The sequence below is a fragment of the Mycetomoellerius zeteki genome, unplaced genomic scaffold (assembly GCF_001594055.1).
Source record: "Mycetomoellerius zeteki isolate Tzet28-1 unplaced genomic scaffold, Tzet1.0 scaffold336, whole genome shotgun sequence".
NCBI lineage: Eukaryota > Metazoa > Arthropoda > Insecta > Hymenoptera > Formicidae > Mycetomoellerius > Mycetomoellerius zeteki.
This window is the reverse complement of record NW_017257323.1, coordinates 1-26,779: the sequence shown is the minus strand read 5'-3', so window position 1 is coordinate 26,779 and position 26,779 is coordinate 1. Positions and strand designations below refer to the sequence as shown.

At 25.1% G+C, this 26,779-nt stretch overlaps 5 protein-coding genes across 5 annotated transcripts; all 5 read right to left on the bottom strand.

Annotated features, from left to right (window-relative positions):
- Positions 1–1,892: 1,892 nt before the first annotated feature.
- Positions 1,893–4,907, bottom strand: LOC108725314 (peptidyl-prolyl cis-trans isomerase). Its single transcript, XM_018452246.1, has 5 exons — positions 4,709–4,907; positions 4,301–4,494; positions 3,985–4,197; positions 3,530–3,806; positions 1,893–2,081 (listed from the first exon to the last, which is right to left on the bottom strand). Exons 1-5 carry the CDS (start codon positions 4,898–4,900, stop codon positions 1,968–1,970), a joined length of 990 nt encoding a protein of 329 aa, XP_018307748.1. The 5' UTR covers positions 4,901–4,907; the 3' UTR covers positions 1,893–1,967.
- Positions 4,908–6,092: 1,185 nt separating this feature from the next.
- LOC108725311 (uncharacterized) lies at positions 6,093–10,334 on the bottom strand. Its single transcript, XM_018452242.1, has 6 exons — positions 10,242–10,334; positions 10,031–10,099; positions 9,811–9,900; positions 9,657–9,698; positions 6,403–6,478; positions 6,093–6,109 (listed from the first exon to the last, which is right to left on the bottom strand). The coding sequence occupies exons 1-6, from the start codon at positions 10,332–10,334 to the stop codon at positions 6,093–6,095; spliced, it is 387 nt and encodes a 128-aa protein (XP_018307744.1).
- Positions 10,335–14,700: 4,366 nt separating this feature from the next.
- On the bottom strand, positions 14,701–15,429 carry LOC108725310 (uncharacterized). Its single transcript, XM_018452241.1, has 4 exons — positions 15,250–15,429; positions 15,057–15,125; positions 14,856–14,945; positions 14,701–14,760 (listed from the first exon to the last, which is right to left on the bottom strand). The coding sequence occupies exons 1-4, from the start codon at positions 15,427–15,429 to the stop codon at positions 14,701–14,703; spliced, it is 399 nt and encodes a 132-aa protein (XP_018307743.1).
- Positions 15,430–18,320: 2,891 nt separating this feature from the next.
- LOC108725309 (uncharacterized) lies at positions 18,321–19,170 on the bottom strand. Its single transcript, XM_018452240.1, has 4 exons — positions 18,982–19,170; positions 18,714–18,782; positions 18,476–18,565; positions 18,321–18,386 (listed from the first exon to the last, which is right to left on the bottom strand). Exons 1-4 carry the CDS (start codon positions 19,168–19,170, stop codon positions 18,321–18,323), a joined length of 414 nt encoding a protein of 137 aa, XP_018307742.1.
- Positions 19,171–20,925: 1,755 nt separating this feature from the next.
- LOC108725308 (uncharacterized) lies at positions 20,926–22,628 on the bottom strand (the record flags this gene model as incomplete). The annotated part of the gene is made up of 5 exons (XM_018452239.1): positions 20,926–20,937; positions 21,817–21,858; positions 21,954–22,043; positions 22,155–22,223; positions 22,379–22,628. Coding segments are annotated over 5 exons (463 nt in total), but the record flags the coding sequence as incomplete, so codon positions are not given.
- Positions 22,629–26,779: the final 4,151 nt, after the last annotated feature.

The following is a 26,779-nucleotide window of genomic DNA, read 5'->3' as shown; positions in this document are numbered from 1 at the left end:
CATGTATGAATATACATAAATATATTAAATAAACATATATAAATAATATATATTATTATATATGAAATATATGTACATATATTTATCGTTCTTTTGTAAAAGTTTAGTATGAGAAATTGAATTGCTCATATATAATTATATGTAACTATAGACGAACAATTTTTTTACATTTCTCCAAACTTAATTTTTTCTAAAAGAAACAATACAAATGTAGGAAAATCAAAAGGAGATTATAATAATTTGGATGGCCAAATGAAAAGTTTGTAAAGGGAAATAGTGAAGACAAAGTTCTCACGTAGCAACGATTGTTATATTTCACACTTGTATCTTGAACAATCTCGCAGAATGGTAAGTCACAGCAGAACTCGGAGTCGAAATAAATAATAATGTTACCGCGCCTATACGGATCCGTATCGACTCTGATACTCGTCGCTCGTTATGTCGCGAAACAAGGAAACAGACGCTAATGATTATGCGCCATAAATCTGATCAGGATATCTCTGTTCAATACGTATCCACCCAAAGAATGTACTGCGGGCGATTAAATTGTCTACACAAAAACTACTTTTTTAATTATTTTATATATTTTTTTATTATTATTCTTTTTTTTTTCTTATACTAAATAGTAATTTTACAAAAAAAGAATGTAAAAATATATATAGACACATTTTATATATAATTACATATGTTTGTATATGTTTATATTTATATCCCATGCATATATTTATATATATAAAAAAATTCAATAAAAAGTTTTTATGTACATTTATACATAAAAACTTTTTACTGGGTTTCTTTGTACATTGCTTACAACATTTCGTACGTACAATATAAGAAAATTAGTAATAATGTATGATTCCATTACTGAATTAGAAAATATATTCTTTTATTAAATATTTAAAGTTTTTAAAAACAATTTAAACAACTTATTAAATTTCTTATGTCAACTTGACCATAAATTTTGTTAAAACAAAAATGAGGTTTACTTACTCGTTTTTTTTCCACGAATGTTCTAGTTTGTTCATCAATCAAGATTATAATCAAACTGTAACGCGAGTTTCAAAATCGCACACATGACCTGTATTTAAAACGGCTACAATCTGCGTGTATATGTACTATCAATTTAATTTATGTTTCAATTTATATTTGTTTATTTGTTTTTTGCTTGTTGATCAACTGAATGCGTATTTGTCTCCGCAATTTTATTTATTTTAATATTTTCTATAGAATACGTGACCATGTTATAAAATGGATATTTTAACGTTGCACGCGAGAAACTTTTGTATATACATATAATAAGAGATATTTGATTAAAAACTGGAGGAAAATTTAGAGAAAAAAAAGTCTCATCAGCGCGTGTTAGAAAGCCGTCATCTATACTTACTTTTAAATCAAACTTTTAATATTAAACTTTTTATTCAACTTTATCCATTTAGGATTCTAATTAATTAATAAGTAATATCAAATATGAATATTATCCACAGGTATTTCTATATTACGAGCGACGGGTGCATTCATAATGACTATATAGAATTTTATTGCGTTTGCGAATCGATTTTTTTTTTTATAAAGCTTGGAATACGTATAAAATGCAATTAAATGATTGATATTAAGTAAATTAATTATGAAATAAACTAAATTCTAGTAAAAGCTATTAAGATTTTTTTTTATTATTATAGTATTCAAAAGAATAGATTTTTTTTATAATTGTGTAGCACATTTTATTTGACATCTGTTTATAAAATGGAATTTATTATTTATTTTTTAATCACGCTCGTAGATTTTTGACTAAAGAACGTTGAAGTTATGGTTATTAATATATACACAGAAATGTTACAGTTATTAATACACAGAGTTTTTCACACAAATATGCATTATTAATACACATTTATGAAAAAATTATATTTTTACACAATTTTAATATTATGATTTTACGCGTAATTTTATGTGAAGATAATGCAGTTTGTTCATATTTGTAACATGGATGGTGTTTCATATGGGCGTTTCGTCGACAGGACTCCGCAATTTAACACAATCACCGACTTCATTGGTTTTCCGGTCTTCGTACCAAATCCCTCGATCTGTTTAATCGTAGCAGACATAAATCATGGAAGTTTACCACTCTGCGGTCAAATTTGAACGCGCGTATAATTAAAGCCCTCGTAAAACGATATTGAACGATACAATAGAAATAAAGTTTTTTATTACTTGTAGAATATGGAACATTTCTCTCTCTCTCTCTCTCTCTCTCTCTCTCTCTCATTTATTTTATTCGCGATATTTTTAGAATAATTTTTACTAACTTTCATATTTTAATATATGTTAATTTATATTTATGTATAAGAACAGATATAAAGTAAATCTAAACATTCTCAAATTTTGAATATAAAAATTAATCTATCATATGGAATTAAAATTAATTTTTATTTCCATATGATGATTATCGTTGACATTAAAAATTAATAAGTTTAGTAATAAAATATAGAATAGAAATTATAAAATGATAAATTATTTATATTATTCTGTTTACATTACATACAATACAATAAACTAAAATGTAAATAAATCAATTTTTAGTAGAATATTCTCATTAAAAAAGAAAAATCGAAATTTGTTTTCGTATATAATTTGCAAGTTCTTCGTTAGATGGCGACACATATTCTATTGACCTTACATAATCAATAAATATAAAATTCCAAGTTACGATAATCTAAAAGCTCTTATTTATACGCATCCAGACAGTGTAGGCTTGTGTCAATATAATATCATGTATGAAATTGTTTAAATAAAAAAAGGATATATAATTAATCATTGAAACTGGCACAGTTCATCTATATATGTATTTTTATATATTTTAGTTAAAAAAACAAACATTTAATTATTTTGTAAAAATGATTTTGTATAGTTATTTAAGTTTAGTGAATCCAAGCATCCCAAGTTTATAACACACTGCGGAAATGTTTCGTATTATATTGATACAATCATAATTTATATTTATATTTTATATGAAATTTTTGTAAATAATAATGCAAAATATTGCAAAAAGTCGAAATGAAATTTAATCAAAGAAAAGGAGATAAAAATAAAGAAACAACACTTACAGATTTGTACGGATTTTTATGAAGCAGAATACGCTAAAATTCAATCTTTTTTTATTTAACAGGAAAAACATAATTGATTAATTTAATTTATGAAATTATTGTATATTAATTTTAGAATCGTTTACATACTTTCCAAATTTAATATGCATAGCAGATAATCAAACTTAAATTTCGTTAAAATTGAACATTGAAGCGCAAAATGAAAACAAATTTTGTAATAATATATATTTAATTGTAGTGTAAAAAATTTTCTATAGAATACTATTTATTCGTGATACAAAGTTTTTTTCATTTATATTAAAAAAATAATAAGAAAATTCATTTCTTTTCCGTTAGAGTAAGTAGGTCTACATAATTAAATAAATAGTGCTTGTGGATGTGATGGCATTACTGTACAAGAAATGTTATTTAAGTAAAGTTTAAATTACCTTATATATGTTGTTCATTCCATCTATTACTCGGCCGAAAACAATTTTATTCCCATTTACAGTTCTCAAATATTTAAATGTAAGATTAAATTTGGAGTCTGTTTTGCCGTCATCATTGTCGTAAGTAGATAAGATGCCGGGCCCTGTATGACGTAGATTAGAGCTTTCCTTGTCAAATGAGTCACCATATATGGAAGTACCGCCAGTACCGTTAAACTTTGTAACATCTCCTCCTTGACACCAGTAACCAGAGACAATACGATGAAATGGAGTGTATCTGTGTAAATTAGAATTTTTATATGAAATGTTTCCAAAGATCTTAGACTTAATAACATATTTTTTAAAAAATTTAGGATAAATTTGAATTTTGAGTCAATCTCAAGCATGACTATTATATATCTTTAATTAATTTCTTTTTCATATAATATTTGTACAATATAACATAATTTATGCACTTGTATGATAATCCATTCACTCCGCGACAGAAAGCTGCAAAGTTCTCACATGTACGTGGTGCAATACTGTCATAGAGTTCAAATACTATACGTCCTAATTTCTGATTTTCTTCTTTAAGTCCAATATCAAAGAAACATCTCGTTTGACTTTTCTCAGCTAATTGTTTTTGTATATCTAACACAGTAGACAATCTTTTAATTATTGAAATGTATCTGCATAATATAGAAAGATGTATAGAAATTTCATTGCAAAATGTAAAAGTGTAAACTAAAGTTACTACAAAATTTTATTTCTGAATGTTATTAATTAGATAACCTTGCACGGTGCTCTACTGCTTCATGCATTCTCTTCCAATTTTTCACAAAGGCACGGGAGGGATATTGACTTTCTGCTTGACAGATTTTCTTCAGCATAATTTTATTTTTGCGCATAATTATATTGTTTCTACGCTCTTGATCCTCAAATTTTGATTTATATTTGAAATCCGGCGCCCAGCAATCTACAGGCCCCTAAAAATGAAATAAACGATTAATATTGTCATATTTTATTTGTGTTTATTTCATTTAGATTAATATTGCCTAAAACTAAATGAAATTGAACAATTTGGTATAATATTAAGAAGTATAAATAAAAAATGTGCATCATTAATTTTTTTTTATTAATATAAGTATACAATATATGTAAGATTATATTAAGTTTAAAGTAAGATATGACAATACTAACCCCTAATCGATGAATTATGTTTATCTTCTTCAATAGTTTTATATTTTCTCGATCTATTTGTTTAACTCGTACAACATCTTGTTTTAAATCATGAGCTTTCAAATAAACCGATGCATTGAAATGTGGAGGTTTGTTATCAATTCTCGATACAACGCGCACATGATGAGGTTTCCTACGCTTTTTATTATTCATAATAGTATTAAATATTTAGATAAAATTTAATTTTTATTATATGGTTTTAGAAAAATTTTGTTGTAGAATTTTATACTGATATTATTATATTTTTATGTTAATTTGATTTGTAGTATTATTTGGAGCGAATTTATAACCAAAATTTATGAAAATTTCACGACATTATATGAATTGATGCAATGTTCAGATAATTATTATTATGTAACATTCGGATTGAGTTTAATGGCGAGTTAATGATGTTCTCTAACAATGTGCTTTGAGAGAGAGATATAAATAAGCATAATAATATTTATCATACAATGAACTTATACTCATAAATGCTGACATTAATGAGCTTATCCGGTTATGTGCAATTCATTAATTAAATTATTAATTACATCTGTTTATTTCTTTTGTTAGATTCAACATCCAATTAGAATTAAATTATCTCAGGTAATAATTCATGCAATGTACATGAGACAAATAGAGTTATCTTTCTTTATTATTGACATCATTATTTTGTAATAACAATTTATATTTTTTATGCATATTATAAAACATATGAAGAAAATAACCATTGCAATAAAGAATAATAAAGAATATATATAATAAAAAAGATGAAATAAGACGTAAAAATAAGATGAAAGATTTTATATTTTGCAGTTTCTGTAAAAGAATATTAATTTCTCAGCAAGAATATATAAATGTTATTTAAAAATATCAAATATTGTCTAAAAAGGGTATGTTATGTACTGAATGTTAAATCAATACCTACTAAACAATTCTTTATATGTATATCGTATTTAGCTATAATTTTTTCATGCATGCTTGAATCTATCTATTTGTATTAATATAATTCCAAGTGTCAGAATAGATTCGGAGTACTAGAAAAAAGAAATTAAAATTGATATTGATGATTAGTATGTAGCTATTTGTGAATAATAAATAATTAATAACACACCCTGTAAAGGAATGTATATCCAAATTGGAAAAGTCTAAGCCCGCAAAACTTCAGTGGCGCTTGTCTTACTTGCAATAAAAATTGTAAGGTCTGCATTAAGAATATAGACAATTTAATTGTTGCTTTTTAATTTGTGTTGAAACTTAAATTAAAATTTAATTAGACAGTAACATCTTTTAATATTATATATTGAAACTTACATTTTCACGTATTTCCACATCGCAAGAGAAATATAATATTTTACATATAACATTACCTGTCGCATTTGCCTAAAATTGGAATTATTATTTGCAATATTGTAAAATTTAGCATTAGTTAGTAGTCATAAAATCACTGAAAATAAATTAAAATAAATGTAGTTTGAATTCATATAGAGAATTGATACCTTTGCACTAACTCTCTCGCACATATAATTGATCAGGACAATTCTAGAGATATACCAAGATAGCCATAATACAATTATAGTGATGACTAAAATTCTTTTATTAGTTACGTAATATCTGATAAATATTGCAGTAAAAAGTTCACGGAAAAACTCCGCTATGAAACCGAAATAACATACCATCTTCCAAGTCATTTGTATTTCGAATATTGAATTTATCTCGCGAGATATTTTCTGTAACTCCAAATGAAGATGTCTGCGTAAACATGATAAATTTTATTAAGCAAAACCATCATAATCAATAATTACATTTATATTTACATTATGATCCATGTTATACGTTTACTGCTTGGAAGTTGGCGTTGTTGTGAATGTAATATAGGACTTTCCCATGCCCGTTTTATTCCACATATATTTTCTGTTGTTAATTTGTGAAGATGTTCGTTGATTTGATCAAATTTCAATCCTAAGTATCTAATGTAAAAGAGATTTAGCGAACGGTGCAGAAATATATAGATACAAATAAAGTAACCGAATCTTATATGGTCTAGTATCTTATTATGCTTTATTCGCTATTTGATAATTACACGATGAATTCAACAGATAGTACTAATTATAAATCGTGCAGATTATCCGTTTGACTCGATGGTATCAGTTTATTGTTCATTCTGTGATTGTCAGTAAAACAAAATGCAGAATGTGTTGTGATATTTCATAGGATAAGTAATTGCCTTTTATAACTATAATTCTAATTCCCTTGCTAAACATGGAAATTAGACAATAGATAAGTCAATTATTTGAAAAATAATACACCTTATGTGTCAATAAACACGTCAGTATGTTAATAAACTTATAATATTATAAAAGTAAGTTTATGGATCACTTTATTTTCTATTTTTATAATATTTTTTTTACAAAAAAGAGACAAACATATACTTAGGTTGAGTTACATTACATTGAGTATATGTGTACTTAAATATTATAATACTTTTTCTTAAAATCTTCACGGCATGCAAATATTAAAAAATGTCTTATATTTTAATATTTAGTAAGGTTGTCTCTTTTAAATCTAATATTAGTTTTCAATTTTAGACTCAGTAAAAAATTTTTTTTAAATCGCAAAATTTAGATAGACCATATATAATTCGGTTATCTTATAATTCGTAAAAGTTCCTTAAAAATCTTAATTTTTCTTAAACATTAAATTAATTTATGTATATAGATAGCAAAAATAATTTTTATATATTATATAATTGAGATAATTTCTACATTTGTATAAAAAGATTTACCAACCCAAGAATGTTTGCAAAAATCAGGTCGTCAATGATATTGATATCGGGACAATAATTTAGCATAAGCGTTGCGTAGGTAGATGTTAGAGAATCACACATATCTCGCCATCGTATGTAATCGCAATAGTTCAATAACAAAACTATTACAAACCACCCTAAGATAATCCACACCGTTCTTTTGTTTAACTTCTGGTAATCCGTTGTTGTTCCGAGTTTCCTTAATGTGTCATCCACAACATCGAGCTTCTTTAAACAGTTTCTAAATTTCTTATGCAGAAAATTGAATATAATTCGTAAACATTATCTGTTTAAAAATTTGATGTGTCTACACGTACAAATACGTAATTATGTTGCTATTTAAAAAATTCCTCAAACATTTTTCTTAAATAATTATTGTATTAAATAAAATGAGTTAAATAAAATTAAAGAAGCAATAACATTATTAATTGGAAATAGTACGATAAGAAATCTGTTAATAATTTATATATTATATTTTTATATTCATTAACCTTTTATAAAATTCTATAAAATTAAAAAAAAATAATATTGTAAAACTCTCTCTCTGTACAAATATAATAAATCAAAAATTCGAAATTACTTTATATGAACGCAATTTGTATAATATAATTGAGATAAAAAATTAATTATGTGTATATTTTAGTATTTAATATTTTCTTACCTTATCATAATATATTCCAAGAAAAATTGATAACAAAACTGTAAAAATATTCAATGAAACATAAATAATATAATCGGCGGATTCATCGGGTATATAAGATATCCCTTTATCTATCACGAAAAAACAATAAACCGACCACAGTAGTAGAATGTAGAGGAGACTGAACCAAAGTTTTGGATATCCCGCGGAAATCTCGATAATCCTCAAACCGCATAATGAACTGATTAACAACAGTGGCGATAAAACAGTTCGTATGCTTTCCGCCATGGTAGATTTCAAACTATATTTTTCTTACTGATCAATGGACGACAATAGCAGATCTCCATAATTGTAATTGCTGCACTTATACATATTAGAATAATCGATCTATTAAATTTTACATTGCAAGCAAACAGGGCAACTGTTAAGTTTTTTGCTCATTTCCGTTCAAAATGTAAGTTTATGGAATAAAACGAATAATTAATGACACAAAAATCGATTTTGCTAATACATTTATTCTTTTTTTATTTTAACGATTTTACAGTAAAGTTATATATACTTAGAAACTTAAAAAGTAAGAAATTATGCATATATACTGAGAAAAAGATGTCTAAAAATATATTTGTGAGAAATACATTTATTTCACTGAAATAAATATTTATTTAAATACGGGCGAAATAAAATTTTATTCCTAGCAAATAAGCCATCTATTTTATTTTTTTGCAATTAATGAGATATACGAGTATTTCACAGAAATAAGATATATTTCACAGAAATATATATTTCGTCATCACAATCAAATTTCGTAAGTAACATTTGCTTCACAATACTTCGACGTTTTTCTCTTAGTGCAATAAGATGAAATAAGATACGATGTATGTTTCAGTAATTAATATCAAAACATAATAACGAAATAATTTCAATTTTGTTTATATCATTCTATTTTATTTTTGGTTGGTATATTTTTACGTACGTTACGTGTAATATTTTTTTGATATTATCTTTATATGTATGCGTGTATTGAAATGACTACACTGAAAGAAAAGATTGGCTGAATATGGCATAGCATTTTTAATCGCTACAGCAGCCAATTAAAAATGCTATACCATATTAACCATTTAATTTACTGCAGTAGCCCATCTTTTCTTTCAGTGTTATGATCTTTAACTTTATCAGTTCATAGAAATGATATTTTTTAAATATATAAAATTATCTTTGTAAGGAAAATTATTGCGAATGAATGAATGTAAGAGAAACTGATAAAACACTAATATTTAAAAAGATAAAATGAAAAATTAATTCTAAAATATATACTTATGAAAAATTAATCTTAGGAATAACTGCCAATAGTATAACTGCTAAATATTTAAAAATAAAAAGCTTATAAATTACATATTGAATATTGCTGCCCATTAGAGATTTAAATGTTGTTTTTACATATCACATTAGTTATTATTTTTTAAATATTTATTGCTTATAAATGCTTGTATATATATTACTAATAGGGTCGAAGTAGAAGCGAAGAACTAAAAAAGATAATAAATTTGCTATTTAGATATTTATGAGTTAATTTTTTTAGATACTTTTCAAAAATTAATTATAAGTAGTATGATATGTTATATGACTATTACAACGTACCCCATAAAGGAATTTAAAACCAAACTGGAAAAGTCCAAGTCCATAGAATTTAAGTGGTGATTGAACTATTTGTAGTAAAAACTGTAAAATCTATATTAATACACATGTAATATTAATATAATGAATCATGTAATTTTCACATTTATAATTTCTTGTTTTTATTTTAATTTAAGCAAGAGTTCATGTTTTAATAGAAAAAACATTCAACTTTAAAACTTACGTTTTCATGAATTTCAGTATCGTAAGTAAGATACGATAATTTATTTATGAAATTCCCTGTTGCATTTGCCTAAAATTGGAATTTAAAAAAATAGTATAGTTTACGATTTATTAATATTAAAAAACTGAATATTATTTATAATTCGAAAAGTATTAAAATTAAATTCTAAATAAATGCTTTTTAAAATTTTTTGTATACAGTATTGATATACCTTGGTGCTAACTCTTTCACATACATAATTAATGAGAAGGAATCTGAAGACATATATAAAAAGCCAGACTATAAGTACAGTAATGTAAAGCATCTCGTTATTTATAATTATATAATTTTTATCATATGTGAAGCAGAAAATTTGTCTCAAAATCGCTGCTATGCTAGCAAAATAACATCCCATTTGAAGAGTCATTTGTATCCCAAATATACAGTTTGTTTCACGAGATATTGTACGTAATTCCGAATGAAGATGCCTGTTAAATGTGATATTTATGTTGTAGAAGTATTTATCTTATCGTGCAATGTGGTTAATTGAACTTACATAAATGCTCTTACATTATAATCCATATTTTGTTACATTTTGTTACATATTTGTTTTTTGAAATTTTTGGAAATTTGGATTTACATGAACGTAACATGGAATGTTCCCAAGTTAATTTTATTCTATATTTGTTATCTTCTGATAATTTCTTAAGGTATTCATTAATTTGACCGAACTTCAATCCTGTATATCTAAATATGTAAATAATTAGTGAATAAAAAGATTAGGAAGTATATGTAAATATACTTCCTATACTATATATATATATATATATGAGTTAGGAAGTATATATAGTTGTAGAAGTGTATAGAGGGTGTCCCATTACTAACGATAAATATTTTGAAGACAGATTTTTTATATCATTTTAAAACGAAAAGTTTAATACAAAAATATCGAGGCTATGACAGTTTTCAAATGAGAAGAGTGAAATGATAGCATTTCGCGCACTCAGGGATGGCAAGATGGTCAGTGTGAAGATAATATTAAATTTTATTATTGTCAAAAATATGAGGAAGCACCTTCACACCTTGCCCTGAGCGCGCAAAATTTTAGCTGTCATTTGTAATTCTTTTATTTTGTAAACTCTTTCCATTTGAAAACTATCACAGCCTCGACATTTTGGTATTAAATTTTTCGCCTTAAAATGTTACAAAGAATCTATCTTTAAAATATTTATCGTCAGTGATGGGACACCGTGTATATTCTTTATATACTTTATATAAATTAGAAAGCATATATATTTTTTTACATAAGAATGTCAACTAACCCAAGAATAATGACAATTATTAAGTCGCCAATGCAAAGAATATAAATGCAATAATTGCGTATAGAAGGAATAACTATAGTTGGTATAATATCTGTATTATTTCCTTTCATAGTATAACTCTCCAAATAAGTTAATAATATAATTATCACAGACCATCCCAAAATGAGGCATACTATTTTCATCTTGAACTTGTGATAGTTTGTTGTTTTTCCAAGTTTTTTCAATGTGTCATCCACAATAACGAGTTTCTTAATGCAATTTCTAAATATCTGACGCAGAGATAAAGTAAAGAAAACAAATATTATGATTTGTATTTACCGACTTTGTCGAGAGAGAAAGAGGGAGAGAAGGAGGGGGAGAAAGAGAGAGAGGGGGGGGGAGAGAGAGATATTAATATTATTTTTATAAATTGCTTCTCTAAATAAATACAAACGGTTTCAGAGATAATTCTTAGGCTACATATGAGTCAAAATTGACAAATTCAAATTTATAAAAGACTTCTATAAGATATACATTTTTGAAACAATTTGAATATTGTTCGAGTTCTAGTATCCTCCATATTGAATCCACTATTTTGAATTTGTCAATGATATTGGATTTGTATTTAGTGGCCTAAGAAATCCTTAAGTTTAATTAAACATAATTGAAAGCTGTTTGGTAAATCGTCAATGACAAAATTCACAGCTTTTCCATAATAGATCTCATATTTAATCATGAATATCTCATTAACCATAGTCAACAAAAATTTCTTTTGAGGGCTAAGACCCGAGAGATTGCACCAATGTTACTTTAATTTTAAATGAAGCTTAAAACTCTCTTTCTTTCTGCCTCTTTATCGGCTTTGAAAAAAGAAAGAGGGATTTTTAAGCTTCGCTTAAAGTCAAAATGACGTTGGTGCAATCGGCCCTAAAAGTTCTAAGAACATATCTCATTTTGATTACAATAAAACTTCTTTAGCACATCACATATCGTTATTACAATGACAAAGTTAAAAATAGCTGTTTTTACAACTTTAATTGCAAATTTCTTAAAATTGTGATTTGATTGAGCAATTTGGAAACCGGATTCATATTCAGTATCCACATAAAAATTACAGGAAATTACTTGTCTCGTTCCGGTAAAAAGAAATCACATTTTTTGTCTGTGTATTCAGATAAATACTTTTCATGCTATATTTCTTACCTTATCGTAATATATTCCAATACCAAATGATATTATCGTCGTAAAAATATGTATTCCAATGCAAATATGATATTCAGTAGAATAATAAGCTGTATAAGATATTGAATATATCATAATAAAGTAGTAAAGCGCCCATAATAGCAATAGGTACAAAAAATTGTACCATTGTTTTTGATCACCTACAGGAAATTTAACTCTTAAACCACACACATAACTGATAATTAGTAATGGCGACAAAATTTCTTGAATGCTGTTCGTCATAGCGTATGTCTTCACAATTATGAACTGCACTTTGCAGACAACTTGGCAGACTAATGGATCTTCATAATTACAATCACTATACTTATATGTGATGAAATAATCGATATGCTGAATTTTCCATATAGCAAGCTATCTTCGAAACAGAATTGGATAAATTTGTATTTTCACACGAAGCAAATATATTTATAATATAAATATCGATGTAATTTTTGGTGATAATGTTTGGTGGTTGCTTTTTTGTGATTTTTTTATTTTTTTACTCTTACTACTGTATAGTATTATTATGTGAGTTTAAAAAAAATTATAAAATAACAAATGTAATTTTGAGATGCATAATGATGTCTATTTTAATCACTGCCGGCAACGTGATGATAAAATTGGCGTACATGAAAATATTTTAATGAAATAAATATATGAAAATAACCCTCTTAACATGTTGCACTTTAAGACAATGATAGAAATTTATAGCTTTCGATAAAATATACAAAAATGTTTTTATGCAGAAAATAATTACAAGAAAAACAAAGAAAAATATTTAATATAGAAATAGAATATTTAATATTAATTTCGTATACACATTTCTTATAGAAAACTATAAATTAATAACGTAAATACATGATAACCGATATATTTTAAATAATAAATATAGTTTAGATAACATATTTTATTGGTAATCACTGAACATTTTATCATAAAATTCACATTTAAGTTTTTAATATTATATATATTTTTAATATTAAATATATATGTGTGTATATAAAGTAAAAAAAAAAAAATTTAAATAAAAAGACTTTATAGTTTCTTCAGAGAACCAGAATACATTTGGATATATTTGAAATGATTTAGTAATTGTATATATTATTAATAATCATACATCTACTTACCTTATCATGATATTATTACCTTCTTACCATATCATGATATACCAAACACGATTGTCAGTAAGGTAAACAATTCCAGCGAATAGCACATGTGGTGTGGAATAGCACTCGATGGAATTTTCGATCATTTATTAAAAAAAGATATTAATGTCAAAAGTGCTGATGTCAAAAGATTATATAATAAATCGATCAAATGAGTAATATATATAAAAGACTGAACTACAATTTTAAGTAATTTCTATATAAATTAGCAATTCTTAAACTAAATATATAACTGATTATATTATTAGAAGTGATGTTAAAATTGTTTGAATACTTTTAGTCATTGCACGGTTATTTTTCCATCCAACTGCAATTCTGACTAGATAATTGTATATAGTAGCATGGTAATGATAAATCTTTTTAATTTTTATTAAGGCACCTTATGGATATTAAAGTAATCAATTATTAAAATTTACGTGACGTAATCGAACGAAATAGAATGTGAAGTACTGTACTTGTCTATCTTACATAAAATAAATACATCTTTTTAATAAAAATACAAAAAAATATTTTTAATGTTGTTTATTTCTTTATTTGGATATTTGCAGTGCTCTAGTAGGATTTTAAAATATTATTAAATATCATATGATAGATTTTTAGTCACAATTATAATTATTATTATATTATTACTATATATATAATTATAATAGATTACATATATATAAATATCATAATTAAATATTAAAGTGCTGTTTTTGTTTCAGTAAAAGTCATATTATTTTATTTAGGTTAATATATAAAAAAAATTATATATAAGGAATGGTTCTATTAAAAACGAAAGAATTGTAGAAAGGTATATAGAAATCAATTATATAGAAAAATATTTTGTAAGCAGGTGTTATGGTAATTAATCTTTTTCAATTATTAATTTTTTCTCATAATTTCAATATTGGGATATCAAATTCAAAAAATATCGTGTAACATGTTTTATAAATTAGACCATATAAATTGCTTATTATTAAAAATATTTTTTATGAATTCTGTTATGTTTTGTTAAAAATAATTACTTATTTACGTGCGCTTGTATTACAATAACTAAAACGGTCGCAATAGACATGATAAACTAAAAATAAAGATAGCATATATAAGTTTTCATCTTTAATATTATATCATGACTTATTATTTCTAGTATGCAATTAGATAATAAATATAACGTACCCTGTAAAGAAATTTGAAGCCAAATTGGAAAAATCCAATTCCATAGAATCTAAGAGGCTCATAAGTCATTTGTAATGAAAATTGTGACATCTGTATTATTACAATACATTACTATTAATGCATATTTTGTTAGTGTTTATATACTAATTTTAACATTCAATTTTTTTTAATAAAATTTATTTAACTTATTTTAAGACTTACGATTTCATGGACTTCAACGTCAAAAATAGAATATGATAATTTATTTAATAAATATCCTGTTGTAGTAGCCTAAAATTGGAATATGTTGAATAAAATTAAAGTTGCTTCTAATTTAGGAAATTAAAGGTATAGTAGTTTTTGTTAAAAATAAATTTTAAATTAACATTTAAAAAGTTTAAGTTAAAATGAATACCTTGGTACTGACTGTTTCGCACACATAATTAATGAGTAGAAATTTGCTAACGTTATGAAAAAGCAAGAATAAATATAGGACTGCACACACTATGTTATTAGATTTTACGTAATTATCAGTAAGTATTGCGGAGAAAATTATACGTAAGTCAATCACTATCCAATTAAAATAACATGCCATTTTGAAAGTCATTTGTGTTCCAAATATTGAGTCCACCTCTCGGGATATTTTGCGTAACTCTAAATGAAGATGTCTGTAATACCAAATTACATAAGATAAAATTGCTGTAATTAATAGAACTTATTTAAATTAAGAAAATTGTCTTACAAAACTATCCATATGATGCAGTCATTTCTTGGAGTCTCCAAAAATCTTCGTTGATGGGAATATATCATATTTTCCCAAGCTGATTTTATTGTATGTTTATTATTTTTCGTTAAATTCTGAATGAGTTCATTGACTTGATCAAACTTCAATCCTATGTATCTTAATATAAAACGTCATTGAATATAAAATTGTTATTTACAAATAGCAGGTGTATTGTATCGAAAATTTTAAAAACACGTTTCACTGTGAGATATTTGAAGAGCAGACTTTCAAAATGCGTTTTGTCCAAAATTTGTAATTTTCAGAAAATGAGAAAGAAATTCCGCACCTAAGAAAATTACGCACTTTACAGAAAACAATAATATGCCAATCAGTAGGATGTGAAATATTAAACAAAATTGCTAAACAATCGCTAAAAATGTTAAACAAATGCATTTTGTTTGTCTCTAGTTAAAAAACATAATGCACTTCGAAATGTCTATGTTTTTTCAGCATATAAACTAACGATAAAAAAATTCTTTCTGAACATCTCAGAATAGCTTATAATATGAGTCTTTCAACACTGAACACTACGCCACCTCTAACTAAAAAAAATGAAATTTTGGATAAAATGCATTTTGGAATTCTGCTCTTCATTTATGAATGACAATTTAGTTTTATTACACATATAATTGTATTATAAAGTATATTATGACCGTATATGTAAAAAGATACTAACCCAAGAATACTTGCATTAGTCAAATCATCGACAACGTTAATGTGAAAAGAGTAGTTTAGTAAAAAGACAAAGAGCATAGCTGTTACAAAGTCACAATTGTGTTCAACTTTTAGGAATAATGCTGAGCTGCAATTCATTAATATAACTATCATGGACCATCCTAAGACGAGCCATAGTGTTTTTGCATGTAGTTTGTCATAATTTGTCACTACTCCAAGTTTAAGCAGTGTATTGTCGATAATATCGAGCTTTTTCAAGCAGTTTTTAAATTTCTGTCGGGAAGATGCAAGTAGATGAATAGACGAAATAAACGAATAATATTATTATTTATCTGAAAATTTGACAACATTATTGCAGCTTATACATCTAATAATACTTTTATTGCATTTTTACACATTATTGTATGATTAATTTATACCTGTATATATAAAATAATATAATATTAATATATAATTGTATTAGTAATATATGTAAAAAAAATTTGATGTAAAAAATGCAAAGTAATATGCATAGAAAGACTTTATGATTTAATGTAACTTAAAACAATAAGAATCTTTTTAATGTAATTTCTTTTTACTATGATGATATATGAAATAACAATAGATACATTAAAAAGAATCTAGGCAGTTTGCGGATAATCTTTGTCTTCATACATCGTTAAATGTCGAATTAAATAATTTATAATTATTTTGAATATTGTAGCTATGCAGATATGCACTCATAATTATTGCTGATAACTGAAAATATTATATCTATTTACCTCATTATGATATATCCCAAATACGATCGATAACAAAGTTGTAAACAATTCCAGCAAATAGCAAATGTGATACTCGGCACTGGTATAAAATTTGAGATCAGGTATTAATACTGACATTAAAAGAAAATAATAAATTGTCCAAACTGTCAGCATATATATGAGACTAAACCACAGTTTCGCGTGACCTAGAGGTAGATTGGTGAGTCTTAAACTAAAAATGTAACTAATCATCAGGAGTGGCATTAAAGTTGTTCGAATATTTCGACTCATTGTGCACACTGTTACTATTTCAAACTGTTCGTTTTTACTGACTTCATATATGCAACAGTAAAGCTATGTGATCTTCGTAATTTCTATTAAGGTACTTATGAATATTAGGTAATCAATCTACTAAAATTTATGCAACACGATTAAAGCAGATGATAGAGTACTTCTTCACGTATGAACAAATATGTTCACATAATACGAATATAGTTCTTGACATTTTCGTTTTCTCTTTTTTTTAATGGGGGGGGGGCGTTTATTACATAACAATACATCGTAAATATTTTCAAATAGCATAGATATATTTTAATCACAATTACAGCTGTAACAAATATAATATACAAATACCATAAATAACGTAATAAAAAAAAATTGTTTTTTCTTATAATAAAAATTATATTATTTAATTAATTATATAAAAACTGTATAAAAAGAATAATTCTTTTTATATGAACAAAATTGTAGAAATATGAAATCAATATAAAAACATAATAAAGAATACTCATTGTTTACTTTGTACAGCATATAAAATTAATGTTAGAAACTATGCGTTTTATAAACTGTGCGTTATACATTTATTACTAACTACATTTTATGAGCTATTATAATTTAATAACAATATATGTTTACTTATTTTCACTCGCTTGTATTGCTGCAGCTAAAACTGTTGCAATATCTAGAGAATATTAAAACAATTTTATGTAAAAAATGATTCTTTTGATAATGAAAAGAATCTTGCAAAGACAATCGATATAACATGTTAAATATTTATTATTTATCTTCTTATTGCATAACATCGCATATATTATCTAAGTATCTATCAATTATTTTTCAGTTATTAATTTTCTTTTTCACCTACTTATGTAGAGATATATTAAATCAAAGAAAATACCTTATAAAGCATTTGATAAATTACATTATATATTATCATTAAATATTACATTATATTATAGATTAAATTATCTGTTATGAAATCTGCTATAATCTGATAAAAATGTTTACTTATGTTATATTATTTGCTTGTGCTTGTAAGATTATAACTAAAACGGTCACAATAGATATGATGAACTAAAAATAAATACAGTGTATAAGTTCTTTTTTAAATATACGTCATGAATTTGATTGTAGTACGCAATTATATAATAAGTATAACGTACCTTGTGAAGAAATTTGAAGCCAAACTGGAAAAATCCAATTCCACAAAATTTAAGTGGTGCATAAATCATTTGTAATAAAAAGTGTGAAATCTGTATGTATTAATACAGTTATATTATTAATTTTTAATACAGTTATATTATTAATTTATAATATATATTTTTTATGGATTTTTTATATTTATTTAAATATTATGTAATATTTATTTTAATATTTCAACGAATTTATTTTAAAACTTACGATTTCACGAATTTCTACATTATAAGTGGAATATGACAATTTACTTAATAATTCTGATGTATTATTTGCCTAAAATTATAATATGTCAAATATAATTAATTGATAAAACTAAAACCAAAATATAATTTAAAATATACAATCTAATATAATAAAAAAATTAGATTTTATATGACGGTCTATATGTTATTTTATATATTAGATATTACTAAATTAAGCATTATTTAATTTAAATTTTAAATTGACTTTAAAAATTAAATATAAAAAATACCTTGGTGGTAACTGTTTCGCACACATAATTAATGAGCACAAATTTAAAAACATTGTGACAAAGCCAGATTAAGTTAACGGAGATAGGTATAATTTTAGATATCATGTAATTGTCGATAAAGATTACGCAGAGAATTCTACGTAAATCAAGTACTATCCAACCAAAATAGCATATCATTTTAATAGTCATTTGTATTCCGAACACTGAATTCATTTCATAGGATATTTTGCGTAATTCTAAGTGTAGATGTCTGTATGTGCATATATAAATATGAAGTTTTATATATATTCCATATATATACTAATTATAAATATTATTTTTTTTATGATTTTGACATTTTATGATACTGCAATATAATTAATATAAAACGTCTTACATAACGATCCACGTTATGCACTTGTTGCTTAGTGATTTCGAAAATCTTTGATGAGAATTTATCATGGAATTTTCCCAAGCTCGTTTTATTTCATGTTTATTATTTTTCATTAAGTTTTGAAGATGTTTATTAACTTGATCAAATTTGAATCCTGTGTATCTAAATATAAATAAAATGAATCGTTATTTAATTGCAAATAGCTGCTATACTGTATCGAAATTTTTAAAAATACTTTAATAATTATAATTTTATTGTAATTTAGTTTTATTGTTATTCAGAAATAACTACACTTAAGCTAAGGACATAATAGTATATGTAAAAAAAAAGATATACCAACTCGAGAATACTTGCAGTAGTCAAATCATCGACAAAATTAATATGAAAGCAATAGTTTCGAATAAAGATATAAAACGTGGTTGTTGCATAATTATGGTTATATCTATCTTTCACGTATAATGCTGTACTGCAAACTGTTAATATAACCATTACAAACCATCCTAAGACAAACCATATTGTTTTTTTGTGCAGTTTGTTATAGTCTGCAATTCCTAATTTAACCAAAGTGTTGTCGACAATATCGAGCTTCTTCAGACAGTTTTGGAATTTCTATCAGAAAGATAAAATATGAAATAATTATTACTTCTCCGAAAATATGGTAATATTATTAAGCATATATATATTTGATACAACATATATTTTATAATTCAAGAAAATATAAAGGTTTTTAATTCTATTATTCTTTTATACAAATTTTTTATATAATTTGAATTAATTATTTTATTAGATATTTAGGAAAAAGAAATTTATCATATGCACTATGTTAATATGTGCGGAATTTTGTGTTTACAACAGTTTTTATTAGTAAGAGAGAGGAGAGAAAGAGAGAGAAAAAAGGGGGGGAGAGAGAGAGAGAGAGAGAGAGAGAGAATGAATAGATGTGTATATAACTTTTAATAACCTGTTAATTATTAAGCTTTATATATTTTTTATCTGTTGTAATTGCATATATGTATTTGTAATTGCTAATTATTAATAACTGTATATATTACAATTTACAATATTAATTTTCTTATAACTACATATATGGTATTAATATCTCCTTACCTTATCGTGATATACACCAAATATGATTGACAATAAAGTCACGATAGTTTCTAGTCGATAGAAAATGTACTGCTCGATAGGGATAAACTTATTAAAAGATGATAATGTAGATGTTGAGAGGAAATAGTAAATTGACCATACTAGTATCATATATAGAACGTTAAACCATAGTCTTGAATAATTAGATGAATTGTTAATTTTTAAACCTAACATGTAACTGATCATTAAAAATGGCTTTACAATTGTTCGAATACCCATGATCATTGCTCACACGATTTCTATTTCAAACTGTCTTTTTATTGACTATAGTTGGTTGCATAAGTTATATCGAAAGGTAAAGATAGCGCATCTTTGTAATTTTAATCAGGCACTTATGGATATTAAAGTAAACAGTCTAATACTTATGTATCATTATTTATCGAAATTGAATTGAAGAATAAATTATTTCTTTAAAACAAATACATTTAGACATAATACTAAACAAATATGATAGAAATGTAAATATTGTTCGTAATATTTTTATATGTTTTATATTTATTTTATGTTTATGATATTTTTGTTTATATAAAATTCGCGACTTAAAAGATAACAAGAGAGTTCCCAAAAAAGTAATTAAAAAAATTTACCCATTTATTTATTAAATAATAAATTTACCCATTTATTTATTTGTGTTATCTTCTTAAACATTTTTATTTATGTTTAATATAATAACAGTATACCTTGTATAATGTATCACTCAGCATCACATATAGAATTATTAATAAAAAATTAAAAATTAAAAGTGCAACAATGTATTTTTACTTATATTATATGTTCTAAGTCACTTTTAAGCAATGTTCAATATTAATTTTTAAAAAATAGACAAGTTTTCTGTGGTACCCCATTATGCCCTGCATAAATGACATAATGAGGTTACGACACACTCTCACAAAACAATAATTTCGTCCTGTTAATCTATACTTTTGCAGTAAAACTTAAGTTTTCCTTATAGTAAATACTTCAAAAAATATTTTAATATATAACAAAGTTGATTTATTTATTTTTAATATGTTTAAAACTTGAAAAAATCTAACTATAACCATTATACCCCAGGTTCCCCTATTTATTAATATACTTTTTTATATCTTATTGTCTGTTCTTATGAACTTTCAATAATATGCAATTCAATTCTAAACTCGCAATAAAACAATAAAATAACGTTATATTAATTAAAGACTTCATTTTTTAAACATACCTACTAAACATAATAAACTGTTTAACGTTTATTCCATTTAATATTTGTTTTACTATTTACTATTTTACTATTTGTGAACTTTGCCTTAATTTGATAAAAATTGTTATTTATTTGCTTGTGCTTGTATTATTATAATTAAAACTGTCGCAATCGATGTGGTAAACTAAAAATAAAGACAATCTTTAAGTATTCTTTTTTAAACATTTGTCACGAATTTGATTATTTATACTACAGAAATATGTAATAAATATGACATACCTTATAAAGAAATTTGAAACCAAATTGAAAAAATCCGATTCCACAGAATCTAACGGGCGCATAAACTGTTCGCAATGAAAATAGTGAAATCTGTATAAAAAACGTATTACTTTTAATAGGTATATCTAGTTGATTTTAAATTTACTTGTACGTTTAATATGTATCTTAATAATATTTTAACGAACTCATTTTTAAACTTACAATTTCACGAATTTCAACATCACAAGTGACATATGATAATTTATTTAATAAATCTGCTATTGCGTTTGCCTGAAATTGTAACATATTTAATGTAATTAAAGAATGTATTAATGAAACTTCTAATTTAATTTTAAATTAAGATATCAATAATAATGTTTATATTGATTTATTTATTATAAATAAATTTGCAAATACTTTCTGAAATTTAGTATAATTTAATCTACCTTAGTACTGACTGTTTCGCACATATAATTAATAAGCAGGAATTTGAAAATGTGATGTAATACGTAGATCAAGCACAAGGTGATAGCCATTATTTTAGATTTTACATAATTGTTGATAAGTATTGTATTGAAAAGTTCGTGTAAGTCAATTACTATCCAAATAAAATAGCATGCCATTTTGATAGTCGTTTGGGTTCCAAATATTGAGTTTATATCACAGGATATTTTGCGTAACTCTAAGTAAAGATGTCTGAACATAATGCAAACATAAATATTAAGTTTTATTTCAAGTATACTGTTACTTATGAAAGTTAATTTTTCTCCATGATGTTACCACTATTAATAAAATTGACATAAAATATCTTACATAATGATCCACGTCATACATTTATTACTTAGTGGTTTCGAAAATGTGCGTTGGTAAGGATATATCCGAGGATTTCCCCAAGCTTGTATTATTTTGTATTTTTGATTTTTTATTAAATTCCGAAGATGTTCATTAATTTGATCAAATTTTAATTCAGCGTATCTAAATGTAAAAAGACAGATGGGAAATGAAATTAATTGCAAACAATAGTTTAATTTTAACAGCACTTTTAAAACTTTCAGGAATTGTGAAATATTTATGCATTACGATTTAGTTTTATTTATTTACATAAATACCTATATATATAAGATAAATATATAATGATAAGTATATATAAAAAAATTGAAATACTAACTGGAGGACACTTGCATTAGTCAAATCACCCATAAGATTAATATGAAAACAATAGTCTCGTAGAAAGACGAATAACATAATTGTCGTAATATTATCGTCATATTTATCTTTCAGTAATGAAGCTGAATAGTATGTTATTAATGTAACTATGAAAATCCATCCTAAGGCATATAATACTGCTTTTTTGCGTAGATTGTCATAATTTGTTATTGTTCCTAGCTTAAGCAAGGTGCTGTCGACAATGTCAAATTTCTTCAAACAATTTTGGAATTTCTGTCACAAAAAAGGAATGTAAAATAGACAAATATATGTATATATTATAAATAGTAAATATTTTGGATAGGGGAACCACCTTCACCCTGACCATGACGTATGTTATCGACATCATGATTCTGAGGGACCTTCGGCAGAGAAGCCCGGAAAGTCTGTCAGTTTTAGTCCTCGGTCATTGTTTGTTAAAAAAGTTATTAACAAACGAATTTACAATATGTATAAGAATATATCTAACTTTATATAGTTTAAATTTTATTTAGTACAAATATCACATTATTAACATATTTAAATATTTAAGTGAATTCGTAGACCTGAACGAAGCTGTACAATCATAGATTTCGTTTTGCAATGCAGAGAGCAGGATGAGATGGACCACGCTTTGTGCGGAAAGTCGAAACTCACGTATAATTCTGCTTTGCGTAAAAAGTATGTACGTAGAAATAATGGAACCTGACTCTTTCTACGAAAGAGGAGAGCTCGATTACTAAAAAATTAGACACAGATTTGAATTGAATCTCGCGTGGAAAGTTGTATGAAGCGATGTTCTACATAGGTTATAACTTTCCATGCAAAGCATGGTGCAAACTAAATCTGTCGGTTTTTTGATAGTTGAGCCCTTTAGAAAGAAAAAGGACGGAATCTATCGCATCCACGCATGCATTTAACATGCAGGGCAAGATTCTAAAAACAAAGCAACATTTACAACTTTCTACGCGGAGCAAGGTTTCATAGGGGTTTCGATTTTCCGAGCAAAGTGACGTCTACTCCTCCCTTCCCCCTGCTTATAGGACAAAAGAAATTTACATGATTGTAAAGTTTAAGTTGACAACTCTGTGTTAATATTTAATTTGTCCAAAAATCACGTACTGTTTATGAAGCTTATAATAATTTATTGTTAATTATGGTCGACGGCCAAAATATTTAAAGGTCACTCAGGATCATGACTTTGATAAGGTACCGTTATTATTAAATTTATTATTAAGTTTATATTAAAATCAATAATCGGGAAATATTTACCACAGTTTTTATTATTGAATAAATATAAAATTTAATATGTATTATGAATTATAATTTATATACGTATTTTATCTATTTAATTGTGTAAATAAACAAGATTATGTTTATTTCTAATAATTTTGTATATTATAACAATTGTTTTTATTAATATTGTTAGAAATATTATAATATTTCGTTACCTTGTCATGATATATTCCAAACATGATTGACAATAACGTTGTAAAGATTTCTAGACAATAACAAATATTGTCGGCAAAAATAAAATACATATAAAAAGAAGTAAATGTAGATAACACGAGGAAGCAGTAAACTGACCAAATCAGCAGTATATATACAGCACTAAACCATAATCTTGAATGATTAAATATGGCAATTCTTAAACCAAATACATAATTGATCATTAAAAATGGCATTAAAATCATACGAATACTTTTTGTCATTGCACATATAGTTTTTATTTCAAACTGTACTTTTGTTGATCAGTTGGTTGTATAAATTGAATCGAATGGTAACGATAATAGGCGCAATTTATGAGCAGGCACTGCCTTTATGGTAAGGCACTTAGGAATATTAAAGCAATTAACTTACCACAATTTATGCTTTATTATTTATTGAATTATAAATGGAAGATGGGTATACTTTTATTTGTACTCATATATCTATACATTAGTATACAAAAAATAGGAATATTGTGGCAGTGTTGTTTTTTACTTTTATATTTCGCTTTTAACATACATATTTTACAATAACAATTATTAATGTACAAACGTTATAAATATATTACAATCATGTGTGAATTGCTTCTCCTTAATATTTATAAAAAAAGTATATATACGTATATAATGATTAATGTTCGTAATGATGGATCATAAATAAATAATAATCAACATAAAAGCATGATAAAAAGTATACTTTATGTTTTTTGCACGAGATGTTATTAATTATTATATTTAATAGTAATAAAAGTTTATTAATTCTTTTTTATCTTTCTTACTCTCTCCCATTCCCATCTGTAATATAAAGATACTAAAATAGTATAATATATTTTATGAACTTTATTATACGAATTTTATTAGGAGAGAGAGTTGCCGAATGCGGACCACTTAACCTATTTTTTATTATATTTTCCATTTGGCATTGTTTTGTATGCAAATGGACATTAGAAATTGTAGCTTGAGGTTTTGGACGCTTATTATTACATGTTTAACTTTCCACTAATAACAAATTAATTTATTATAAATTTTTTGTAACATGCTGCAAAAGGTACGATTTAGGTCGGTCGCCTAAATCGTACCTATATAGGTATTTTTTGTCGTTTCCTTTGAAAGTATTGAATTTATGAACGAAAACAATTAAAAGTATAAGATTAATAAAAGAAATCATTAACTAATACCTAATTTTAATAATTTATTGAAGAAAATTAAATATTCTATAATTATTAAATAACAATAATGAAAAAACAAATGACATCACAATAAAATTGAATTAAATATATTTTTGCAATTGACATTTATATTGATATCAATTATTTATTTATTAGTTTTATTATTGTCAGTTATAAGTCTTATCTTTTGATGGTACGATTAATGTTTCATCAAGACAAGAATTCTTATCTTGAAGAGCATTTTTTGTCTTGTTTTGATTTTCAAGGTAAGAAATTTCATTTTTCTTGTCTTGACCATTTCTTGACATTGTATTTCTTGTCTTGAATTCAAGAATCTTGAATTTCTTGAAATTTCTTGATTTTTTGAGCAGGGCTCTTGTGGCTCTTTGACTACGTCGCGTGTAGGGTTGCCAAATCAACTAGTGAGATTTCCGGGACATGTCTGAGCCAGGAACAAAAAAAATCTTGTTTTGATGAAACACTAATTAATTTTCTCTTTCAAATGTTATATAGGGATATTAAATCAAATCTAAAAGATATTGTACATATAACGCATTTTATAAATTAAATTATGTTGTACATATATTATCATTAAATTATTTTTTATGAGCTTTGTCATAATATGATAAAACTTGTTATTTATTTGTTTGTGCTTGTATTATTATAACTAAAACAGTCGCAATAGATGTGATAGACTAAAAATAAGAATAATTTAAGTCCTTTTTTAAATATTATATTTGTCACGAATTTAATTATTAATTAGTGGTACAGAATTATGTAATAAATATAACGTATTTTATCAAGAAATTTGAAACCAAATTGGAAAAATCCGATTCCTCAGAATATCTAAGGGGTGCATGAACTATTCGCAATGAAAATTGAGAAATCTGTATAAAAAACCTATTACTTTTAATGTATATCTTGTTGATTTTATATTTATTTGTATGTTTAATATGTATTTTAATAATATTTTCATAAACTCATTTTTAAACTTACAATTTCATGA